Source organism: Pistacia vera, unplaced genomic scaffold (genome assembly GCF_008641045.1).
Source record: "Pistacia vera cultivar Batoury unplaced genomic scaffold, PisVer_v2 Contig136, whole genome shotgun sequence".
Taxonomy (NCBI): Eukaryota; Viridiplantae; Streptophyta; class Magnoliopsida; order Sapindales; family Anacardiaceae; genus Pistacia; species Pistacia vera.
The window spans coordinates 570,898-583,612 of record NW_022195423.1 but is presented as its reverse complement, the minus strand read 5'-3'; the positions used below and the strand labels follow the sequence as shown (position 1 = coordinate 583,612).

Genomic DNA, 12,715 nt, shown 5'->3' with positions numbered 1-12,715 from the left:
TGTGGCTCATCCATTACAGGTTCATTGACTGCTACATTATTAGGAAGCATTTGCTCAATTATTTGTTATTCTTGATTGTTATTAGAATGTCTGACAACTACAGGAACCATAACCTCAGTAGAAGTCATGGGCATAGGGACATGTACCAAAAAAAGCAGAGTATATCCATTGCAAAGTAAAGTAATGTATTAATGACACCGAAAGTACCACCCAGTTTAATAGAAATTTAAGCCAGTGTTTAAGGAGAAAAGCTTTCATGAGGCAACACCATATTAGTTTTTCGAGTGCTGGTAATGATGTTGCAACTACTATTTTGCCAGCTTTAAGTGGGAAGTTTGACATGTTGAAAATGAGGGAACTTATCGCCCATTGGGTGCTCATGCATGAGCATCCATTTACAATTGTGGAGGAAGAGGGCTTGAACAATATGATGAAGTTTTGGATTCCTGAATGGACTTCAGTTTCCCGTCATACTTGTAAAAAAGATTGTATGAAGGTATATGAAAGTGAGAAGGCCAAATTGAAGAATGTGACAAAAGTCAGTTTGACTATAGACTTATGGAATTCAGGAAATCAAAAGATGGAGTATATGGTGTTGACTGGGCATTGGATAGATAGTACTAGGAGGCTGAATAGACATATCCTCAACTTTGTTCATCTACCTCCTCCCCGGACTGGTATTGAGATTGCGGACGACATTTTTAAGTGCCTAATGGGATGGGGAATTGAAAGTAAGGTATATACTATTTCTGTGGATTATGCTTCAAGTAATGATGTTGCGATTAAGGCTTTGAAGGAAAATTTTGAAGTTTTGGAGAAACTCCTTTGTGGAGGTAAACTGTTTCATGTAAGATGTTGTGCACACATCTTGAACCTGATTGTTTAAGATGGACTTTATCAAATTAGGCACATCATTGATGACATCCATGAGAGTGTGTTCTATATCAACAGTTCAGAAAGTAGGCTTAAGGTATTTTATGAGATTATCCAACAACTTAAATTGCCGTATTGGAAACTTATTCTCCATTGTAAAACAAGGTGGAATTATGCCTATGAAATGTTGGCAACAACAATTAAGTTCAAAAAGGTATTTCCAAGATTGAAAGAGAGGGATACAAGTTATCATAATAATCCGAGTGACGAGGATTGGGAGAAAGTCTACAACATTTTAAAAGTATTCAGTGGTTCAACCAAACTCATTTCAGGAAGTGATTATCAAACGTCTAATTTATTCTTGAAAGAGGTGTGTGTAGTGAAATGTATGCTGGATGGTAAAAGTGAATCTGAAGATGATTTTATTAGAGTAATGGTTAGGAAAGTGAAAGAGAAATTCAATAAATATTGGGGGGAATGTAATGTGTTGATGTCTGTGGCTGCTATATTAGATCCTCGGTTGAAAATGAGGGTTATTCAGTGGGCATTCCCTAAGATGTATTCTGAGGCAGTGGCGCGGGCAAATATGATGACTGTCCGGGATGCATTGTATGATTTATATGAGGAGTATGTTTAAGCTAATCAAGGTATGACTATCGTCTGTGCTTTTACATCAGAAGGGGATGGACATGGAGCCATTGGTGAGGTGGCTACGATCGAGGGAGCCCAGGCCTATGATGATTTTAGCAGTTTTCTAGATGTGGTTGAAACTGTTGAGCCTAGTAAGTTTGAGTTGGACTGTTATTTGGGAGAGGGATGCCATAAGTGTGTGGGGGATCATGACTCATTCGATGCCTTACAGTGGTGGAAGGTGTTGTAGATTTTCAAAAGTGTACGAAATCGTGCAAGTAATAAAGTTTAAAATTACGGATATCGAAGTCAAGGGAATTACTATTATCAATTACTAATTAAACTATCCTATCACAATTTGATCAATCCAAATTTTATCAAGAAAAACCTAAATTAAATTAACAATTAAATTTAAAAAGAAAACTGAAAAGAGAACAATTAAAATAAATCTTTGGGTAAAAACAAGATGACTAGACCTAGGGCATATATTTCACACCAACTCTTATTCATATGTATCGATCTCTTATGCTAATTTTGTTAAGCTCTTCCTACAGGTCAAACTCCCTAAATTTCCAATAATTTTCTCTGGAACAATTATCAAATTAACCCCTAATTACTAACCCGAATTATCTCTAATCAGATTTAAGCAATTGGAGATCATTACGCTCTATGGAGTTTACCAAAATCTCACAAGTCGCGGTAACCTATCTCTAGCGTTCGCTCAACCTACGGTTTTACTATCGTAGACCAACTAAGTATCATCTCTTGATCTCAACCTAGTCCATTAGTTCATTCAATTCTTGGGCCCTTAAGAATCAAAAGCATTAGGAATAATAGTAAAACTTAGGAAGAATTCTTAATAAAAATTAACAATCAAAGATCAATACATAATCAAGAGATTGGCTACATCTTAGCCCTAGAGAATAAATTTAGTTCATAATAAACATGAAAGAAACAATCATATTTATTAAAACAATCATCATGAGTTTATAAGAAAAGAACAAGGAAAACTTCTCTATATTGTGAATCAAAGCTCCAGAATTTACATTACTTCTCTTCTCTGCAGATTTTTCTTCCTTTCTTCTCACCAAAGAATCCTCAAATAATGTAAAAAGACTTCTATTTATATCCCACAAAGGTTAGGGTTTTGTTTTTCCTTAATTCTATTTGATTTAGAACCCTTAACCCTATTCTCCTACCTAAAAAGGGATAACAAGTTAGTAACTTCCGTGACTGTGCCACAACACTGTGCTATGGCACAATAGCTACTGGAAAAAGTGTGCCGCGGCACAGTAGCTACTACCCTTCTTCCTGTATCATTCCAATGTTCTTCAGAGATGGTGATTTTTGAACTTGATAACGATGAAATTTGGAAAAGTTTAAACATATGAAATGTAGCCCTTTGAATCAGCTTTCCAACGGTCTAAGAATTGTCTTAATCCGAGTTCTATAGCTTAAGATATTCTCAAAATACCGAGACATGCTCAAGCTGGAACATAATCTAGAATCTTCTCTTTATTTCAACTTCCATAACTTCTTCAATTCAACTCTGATTCTTGATCCGTTTGTTTCCACTCGTCACTCATTCTGTTGCCAACATGATTCTTCATCCGAGCATAACATTTAAGCACCAGTAACCTGAAAAACACTCAAAAACACCCGTGATTCCGTAAAAGGCAATTATGAAAATACTAAGCAATTTTACCAAATTAAGCCTAATTTCCCACAATTAATCTCGAAAAACCACTAACTAAATGTGTATTTTCAAGCTCTTATCAGAAGGCAAATTCAACCAAGTACCCTATATTTTCTACAATGGCTTGTGAGATACTAGCCATCCCGATCACTACGGTTGTTTCAGAGTCAGCAGTCAGTGTTGGGAGTAGGGTTATTGATAGCTACCGAGCTTCTTTGTCACCAGCTACGGTGGAGATGTTGTTATGTGGATGTGACTGGTGTCGCACTTTGAATGGAGTGAAGAAAGGGTGCAAAGTAAGTTCCATTGATTATATTTTTTGTTTAATTTAATATTTAAAATTACTTTATTCTAACCTACAGTTTATTTTTATCTCTTTTTCATTTTAGAAAGAGGAGGATAACTTGGAGATTCAACTTCCTATCTTGTCATGTGATGGGAGTCAGCAAATTGGTTGATTCACCCGTGAATTATTGGCTGTGGCAATAGGATTCTGCAGGTCTATATTTATTAGTTTCCTATTCAGGTTTGCATTTTCATCTTTACAGTTTACATAAAATGACAATTGTACTTAATGTGTTTCACATTAATTTGTTTATAGGAGGAGTAGGGCTACAATGGACATACAACCAACTATCTTTTGAGGATTTCAATTATTCGACAATTTATATATTTTATTTTGCTGTTATATATATTTTTTTATGGTTGGGGATGTCATTTGATGAATAGTTATGCTAACCCCCCATTTTATTTTGATGAAAACTTAATTAAGCCAAGTGAACTAAACAAAAAAACCTTTAGTTCACTTAACTTAATTTGTAATACATACAGTATGTTGAATGATAAATTGTTAATAGCAGTAGCATTTCATTTAATGTTTATTTTAAGTAGGTTTAATTTTTTGGTGATGTATGAGGATATGAGAAGAAAAAAATTGCAATCTACCAGCCCACTGCCTAGGAAATTTTAAAAAAAAAAAAAAATTGATTTTTTTGGAGCTGGCTTGCGAGCCGGCTCTAAATACCCTTAAATCCATTACGAGCTGAGTTGAGCCATAAAATCTACGGCTCATGTAATAGCCGCTTTCTACTCAAATACTCATAAAACATGTACATAATAAAATACATCTAAAATAGCATAAAAAGGTAGGGTCCAAATTTTTCTTTTATTAAATATATACATTCTTTAAATACAAAAAGTTGTATCATGTACAAAACATCAAAACAGGGTGGACAGTGTAGCCATTTCCCTTCGCTTGCCGACGCCCATCCGACCGTGTCCTCACCTAGATCCTGCAAAACATGAAAAACAACGGGGTGAGCACAACTAATGCTCAGTAAGTAAATCATCTACACATCTATCCCCGTAACTATCTCTCTCTAATTCTTTCCTTACAATTCTCATTTACTCTCTCTTTCACATAACTCTTTTTACTAACTCTCTTTAGTAGTCACCGCCTCATCTTACCGGAGGCACGGCCAGGACTCGCTCCCACTCTACGTGACTTCTACTCATTTTAGCCGATCGGACTCGGTTATGCATGGATTCGAAACCCTTGGCCATGTGAATATATAATCTCTCTCTCGGGTACTCTCGGGTATAGCCCTCATCCGCATGCACTCTCACGGGCTACACCACTTTTCTCTCTCTCATACTCATGCCGCTCTCTCAATGCGGCGTACATGCGGGAAACTCTACCCATTACTCACGGGTTCCCCATCGCATAACCTACTCTATTCTCTTTTCTCTTCATTCTCTAGTGCTCATTCTCTCTCTCTCTCTCTTTACTCTTAAAGTACCTTATACTCACATNATTATTGGTGCATATTAGATAGGATGTAGGAGTAATCTGCAAGGTTGTAAACAAAGGAGGGTGTGCTTGTAATTATATCTAAGTAAGTCAAACGCAGCGTTTTAGTGTCTGTCCTGCCAAAACGCTGCGTTTGGTTACAGATACCAACTATTAAACAGTTGTTCTTGGTACTCGTCTTAGTCGTCTTCTTCAAAACAAAAACAAAATTAGTAAAAAGCTACAGCCTACAGAGCAGTTTTTTGTCACGCAAGATTTGTCTTTTCTTCTTTCAGTTTCAAACTTTCAATTCGTCTTTACAAGATTGGTTTGAATTAAGAGACCACATTGACCTGACTGCTGCCCTGCTGGTGCTGCCATGAGAGGAGATCTGCTGATGCCGTGTTGGTGCTGCTGTGAGTGAGATCTGCTGCTGCCGTGACCTGCTGCTGCTGGCGCCTGCTGCTGCCGTTAGAGAAGTCAAAGAATGAGGGAGAGTGAAGCTGTTGTGAGAGTGAGAGAGTGAGGGAGTGGAGCTGCTGTGAGAGGACTGGAGCAGTGGAGCTGCTGTGGAAGAGAATGGCTGCTGCGTTTTTTGTTTTTTACTCTGATAAGTTTTGCTATTTTGGTTTAGATTAGGGTTTGAGTTGAGACTTGAGAGTGAGACTGTGAGAGGACTGACGACTGATGAGATGAGTCATAAGTTTTATTTTATTTTTTTTTTAATTTTGAATTTGCGAGTCTGCGGGTAGTACCCGGTCCATCCGCAAAAGCCACGGGCGGGCCGGGTACGGGTCAATTTTTCACAGGTCGAAATATTTTTTACCCGTACCCGCCCATTGGGTACGGGTACCCGTTGACCCGCGGGTACACCCGCCCGTTTGCCAGGTCTAATTATGAGTAAAGAGTCAACCCGTTTAGATAGACTTGTCTTAAATCAAAAAATGGAATAAACTCGCTAAAAAGTAATTTATTTGATTAGTGAATTTATGAATATCAACTATAACTAAACGAATTTGGTTAATTCCATCCAAGGTTTGGCTTAATAACACTTTTCCACCCAAAAAGTTTTAAAATGACATTTTCTCACTCACAAACCAGATCTATTAATAAATTTCCTTCTGAAGAAGGGTAGAATGGTCAAAAGTCTTTTATAAGTAAGGCTACGATGGTCAATTTACATTAAACATAAAAAATCAAAATTTGAAATTTGAAATCTGGGTTACTGTAGGGTTTTTTCTCTAATCAATTTTATAAAGCCTAGAGTTTTTTTTCTCTCGTTTCTTTTTAATCTAGGGTTTCTTCTTGATTAGACATGGCAACCCCAAAATCTAACAACCTCCAACAACCCTAGCGCCTCACCTCCATCATCTTCCATCTCTTTTTCTCATTCTCTAGAGAAAAAGAAAACGAACAAAGCAATATCTCCTTTATGTAACTGTGAGCTGCCTTGGAGATTTTGCAATTTCTTTATGGATTATTGCTATTTTGATGATTGATTGACGATCGAAGTTGGGTTGTGATTATTTGAGATTTGTAGTGGTTGTAGGTTGATTGTGTGCGATTTCAATGGCTGCGGCAGTTTTCTACGGGTGATTGAGCTTGCTCTTCGCAGCGAGGATTCTCACCCAATCAGGTGAGTAGAACCGAGAAAGTGAAAGAGAAAAGATTCTAACTTTTCACCAAGGTTTCGCTGGAATCCAATCTGTTGGAAAAAACTAAAAAAAAACTCAGAATAACAAATATTCTAAGCTATCCCAAGATCATATTAATAGTCACCCATTGCAATCATATTTTACTTAAACGAATTACAATGAAGTTCACAGCATAAATACCTTTACTCCTTAACTCTGAAGCAAAATTGTATCTTGAGAGAGAACCATCGTATGTGTGTTTTTCCTTTCAATATATTTTTTAGAGAGTTTGAAGAAGAAATTCTAAAAGGAATTTCTTCACTTATATATAGGAGGCAGTTTTAAGCGAAAACTGCCTTTGGCAGTTTCCACTTGCAATGTACTTTGGGTGGGTTCCATCATGGGTGTCCCACCCATATCCAATATCTCCCACTCACACATGATAGGATGTGTGAGTGGACTATTTCTCTTTGTGCTTCTTTAAGGTTCATACTTTAGTAAATATGCTGTGTGACCATGCATACTTCGAGAGCACATTAGTCATATATCTTTTAGGAATATATAACTTCTCGAATTGTGAAACTTGGGTTGTAAGTTGTATGCAATACCCTAGATTACTTATCACGTCTTTTTTTTCTAACAATCTCATTTATAATAAACATCAGTTGTATTCATAATTATGTTTTGTCTTTACATTAAAGTAAAACATAATTGGTCGACCAATGAATACACATGATTATAGTTGATAATCCAAAATTGTAATCTTTCTCTTTTCTTGATTCTTGCAACTTTCATTTAACTTGCTTTTCTAGAAATGTCCTAGCATATTGAATTAATCTTAATCTTTTGGCAACACTCTAAGATAGCAATCATTAAATGAGGTTTTCAAGAAATAGAATAGAGTAATAAGGGTATTTTATGAGATTTTATTCTTAAAATCTCAAGGTCTCACACAATGTTAAAATTGAGATTTTGACTTTCATTACCCCCTTGGTCAATATTTTACACATGTGGTACGAATCACGTGCTACAGTATTTCCTCCTTTCCCATGGAGTGCATGTCTGTTTTCTTGTAAATGTCGTACAGATTTTAGTTCAAACATACCTAATGCCTAGCTTGAGTTCACTTTACATACTTTTAATTCATCATAACTCTAATCTGGCAATTAGACAGATAAAGTGATCATTTATCACTTATGGTCATATTTCATTATGACATGATTTTAATTCTAATTTTTTTTAGGCAATGTTAAATATTTTAAGCTTGGCTCTCTATTATCACCTAGATAATTAGCTTAAAATCGTCCAATCTCCATTTCTACAAAGTAATGGAGGCGATTGCTTGTGTGAGAAGACCAATCTTTTAACTGTCCAACATGCTTTTCAAAATAAACATATATAATATTTACATAACAAATGTGTGTGTGTGTGTGTATGTGTGTGTGTGTGTGTGTGTGTGTGTGTGTGTGTGTGTGTGTGTATACTCCTTCATGTATGTTCCATAATAATCGAAATTAAGCATTGACAATATTGTTATTTAATATTGATAAGACAAACGTGAACAATTTTGGAAAATCTCAAAGTATGAGTACATTCAACATCTATGTAAGTCTAGAGATCTAACATGTCTATTGAAAGTATCTCTTGGTATAGGCTTTGTAAATGGATCCACAACCATGTCATACGTAGATATTTACTTCATGTTCACCTCCTTTTGTGCCACCAAGTCTCGCACAAAATTATATTTGATATCTATGTGTTTCGTTTTACCATGATATTTGGGATCCTTAGTGTATGCTATTGTTGCTTGACTATCACAGTTTACTCTCACTGGTTCAATAGCAACATTAATTATTCCCAGATGATTCATGAACCGTCTCAACTAAACGGCTTCTTGCACTGCAGCTGAAAATGCTACAAACTCAGCCTCCATTGCAGATAAAGCTATACATGATTGTTTCTTACTACTCCAAGATATGGCCCCACCATTTAGTAAGAAAACATATCTGGAAGTAGATTTCCTTTCATCTAAATCTCCCCTCCAATCAGCATCGGTGTAGCCTCTCAAGTGTAAATCATTTCCTTGATAACATAATGAGTAATCAGTTGTTCCTTTTAGATATCTTAATTAAGATTCTCTTCATTGTTTTCCAATGTGCTTGTCCTGGGTCGGACTGATATCTACTTACCAACCCAACGCCATAACAGATGTCGGCTCTTGTGCACATCATGGCGTACATGAGACTTCCAACAGCACTTGTATAAGGAACATTCTTCATTTGTTCCTTTTCTTGTAGAGTCTTCGAACACACTTTATGACTTGAAGTCTTGCCTTTCGCGATAGGGTTGTCTATAGGTTTAAAATCTTGCATATGAAATCGTTCAAGAATTTTCTTAATGTATGGTTCTTGTGAAAGAGATACTAATTTTCTTGAGCGATCTCTTGAAATCTTGACTCTAAGAATATATGCAGCTTCACCCATATCTTTCATCTCAAAATGAGATGATAACCATCCTTTGATTTCATTGAAAAATCTCTTATCATTTCCAGCTATAAGTATATCATCAACATATAATGATAATATAACAAATTTGTTATTGGATCTCTTTGTATATACACAGTGATCTTCATCTATCATTTTGAAATCATATGACATTATCGTATTATGAAATCGAATATACCACTGTCTTGAGGACTGCTTGAGGCCATAAATTGACTTTAAAAGTCTACACACTTTGTGTTCTTGAACTTCTCTAATAAAACCTATTAGTTGTTCCATATAGATTTCTTCTTGTAATTCTCCATTGAGAAAAGCAGTCTTTACATCCATTTGATGCAATTCAAGATCCATGCTAGCAACTATAGCTAGAATAAGTCGGATTGAGGTAAACCCCTTCGCGACTAAGGGAGTTTTGTATCTTTCAATACTGCCATCAGTTTTACACTTGATTTTGAGAACCCACTTGTTCCCAATGGCTTTGCGTCCATTCGATAAATCAACCAATTCTCATACTTGGTTTGATTTCATAGACTCTAATTCTTCTTATATTGCTTTCATCCATTTCTCCTTAGAAGGGCAACTGAAAGCCTTATTTACATTCCTTGGCTCTTCTTCATCTTGTGGAGTAACTAGAAAAATTTCCCCCTCAATCTCAAATCGTCGACGTGAAACTTGTTTCCTGTTTGATCGACGTATTAGAGATTGATTTGTGTTACTCCCACTTGGACCAGCTATCATAGTTGGATCATCAGTGGGGAATGATGGGGGATCTGAAACTGATTCATCAACTTCCATATAGCTCTCACTGGGATGTAGTATAACCAACTAGTTTTCAGCAGCATAATTGCCTTGGTTTTGTGTTTCGTATAGAAACAAGTCTTGACCTATCTCGCCCTTCTTAGGAAAATCGGTTTCTAAGAATGTGACCTGTCGTGATTCAAACTCAGTGATGCTACCACTTTCTTATTCTCCTATGAAGACATATCCCTTTGAATGTTCTAAGTATCTTATGAAGATACATTTCTTCCCCCTTGGACCTAATTTTCTATATTTATGGGAAGGATCATGAACATAGGCAACACATCCCCATGGCTTCAGGAGACTCAAATCGGATTTTCGATTTTTCCATAACTCATATGGTGTAGTAGTAATAGATTTGGAGGGTACTCGATTGAGGATATATGTGACAGTCAATAAGCATCACCCCAAAAGGTGATGGGCAAGTTTGCTTGTGCCATCATAGACCTCACCATCTCAAGTAGGATTCTGTTTCTTCGTTCTGCAACACTATTTTGTTGCGGAGTTCTTGGAATAGTTAATTGACGTTCTATTCCCCTTTCATCACAAAAATTTCTGAACTGATCAAATAAATATTCACGACCTCGATCGGTTCGTAGAACTTTTATCTTTTTATCTAATTGATTCTCAACTAAGTTTTTAAACTTCTGAAAGCATTCTAAAGCTTTTGATTTTTGAGAAATCAAAAAAACACAACCATATCGAGTGAAATCATCTATAAATGTGATGAAATAAACAACCCCATGTCTAGCCCTTACATTCATTGGACCACATATGTCAGAATGAATTAGTTGCAATGGAACTTCAACTTTTATCGCTTTTCCAAATGGTTTTCTTGCTGTTTTTCCAGCTAGGCAATGTTCACAAGTAGTCAAGTCTACTTTTGTTAAGGTTCCTAACAAGCATTCTCTTGCTAATATATTCATTTGTTGTTGGCCAATATGGTCAAGCCGTGCATGCCATACATTCACATCATCATTATTGGAAGATGTAATGAAAGAAAAACAAGCATTACTATAACTATGAGCAATGTCAAGTACGATAAAACCATCATAAATATAACCACAACCATAATATGTTGTGTCCAAAAATAAATGGACACCAGTACCGGAAAAGTTTAAATTAAACCTAGTTTAATAAGTTCTAACACGAAAATCAAATTTCGATGAATATCGGCTGCATATAACACGTCATGTAGGTATAGGATTCGACCTCCACGCATGATCAATTTGCATGTGCCGATCCCTTTAACTTCCATTTTTGAATTGTTACCTACATATATCTATTTTGTTTCCCGTGGTATTCGTCGAAACTCCACGAAAGCACTCATGTATTTCGCTATGTGGTCTGTTGCTGCTGAATCTACAGTCCACAAAGGATGAGATTCAGTTAAAAAAACAGAACTCAAAACATTTATAGAACTTACTTATGCAAACAAGTAATTTACCTTCTTTAGCTCGCTACAATTGCGAGCAAAATGTCCCTTGTTGCCACAGTTATAGCATTTCACCTTTGCCATGTTTCTCTTCCTGGTAGGATATTTTCCTTTTCCGTGTTTATAAAACTTCTTTTCTTCCCTTGAGCCTTATCAGTATTGTCTTCTCTTTGTGATCCACCTTGGAATTTACGTTTAAATCTCTTCCCACCCTGTGAAATGGAACCAGTCATATACACATCAGTATTTGCCTTACTCACATTAAAGCGATCTTCTTCCAATTCCAAATGTCGTGTAGCATCTTCTAAATTTTTTATGCCCTAATTGTGGGTAAGGTGTATCTTCATGTGTTCCCAATTTTGAGGCAATGATCTTATGACAGCTTGAACCTTGTTCATCAGTTAGAACATGACCTGCATCTCTGAACTCACTAATCATGTTTGACAAGTGTCTTAAGTGTACTCTCATAGTATGTTCAAGTTTTTTCTTATATGTGTCAAACTTGATAGTAAGTGGCCAGAGTTTGGTAATGGACGTACCGCCAAACTTTGTAGCAAGGGCGGACCACATGTCCTTTGCTAATTCGTAATCCCTATACTTTTTCATGAGATCATTGTCCATGTTGCTCAACAAAGTGATGCGAGCAGTGGAATTCTTCTTCTTCCACATGTCATAAGCCGCACGGTCTCTTCTATGTTGAGTCGTGGCTCCTTCTTCAGGCTCTTCCATGGTCGTGGTAAGAGCTTCAAGAACTTCCTGTTCTTCCAAGACATATTGGATTTTCATGCTCTATATCTCATAATTTTCGCCGTTAAATTTTTCTCCTTTATTAAGTTCGGCGACAATGTTCTTGGATGCAGATGCCATTTCTAAAGAAAATTACACATTGGATAATGCATGTTATTCAATGCTCGGAACATACGTATATTTAATTAATTATATTAATAATAATTATATATTAGATTTGGAATCAAAAGTTAACTATGTCAACAATCATAATCCAAAATTCTAATCTCCAATTATCATAGATATAATTAATTTTAATTCTAAAATAATATTAAGACACAATCATTTAAGTATAATTCAACATAAATTCACATAAAAATTTAAATTTTAATGATAAATAAATAAAACTAATTCTATTATGTAAATAGAATTCAACATGTAGTGACATTAAAACAAACAATTACCAAGAAAAACTAAGTGTACTGTCACATTCCATAAACTGGGAAGGATCTGATAAGCCTTGTCTTAAGGTCTTTATCTAACTTGTAAGTAACCTTAGGCAAGGGAACTCCCAGTTTCTTATGATGTCCTTTACGAGTGGAGACTCCTATAGATGCATCAGCTGACTTTTTG

General features: G+C 35.9%; 1 protein-coding gene across 1 annotated transcript; it reads left to right on the top strand.

Moving 5' to 3' along the window:
* Positions 1-256: 256 nt before the first annotated feature.
* Positions 257-1,510, top strand: LOC116122619 (zinc finger BED domain-containing protein RICESLEEPER 2-like). The gene is made up of 2 exons (XM_031408446.1): positions 257-833; positions 888-1,510. Exons 1-2 carry the CDS (start codon positions 257-259, stop codon positions 1,508-1,510), a joined length of 1,200 nt encoding a protein of 399 aa, XP_031264306.1.
* The last annotated feature ends 11,205 nt before the right edge of the window (positions 1,511-12,715 follow it).

Coding starts and splice junctions, on each gene's coding strand:
- LOC116122619 (XM_031408446.1), top strand. CDS start 257: ATGAGGCAACACCATATTAGTTTTTCGAGTGCTGGTAATGATGTTGCA. Junction 834..887: donor GGAGAAACTCCTTTGTGGAG/GTAAACTGTTTC, acceptor TGATTGTTTAAG/ATGGACTTTATCAAATTAGG.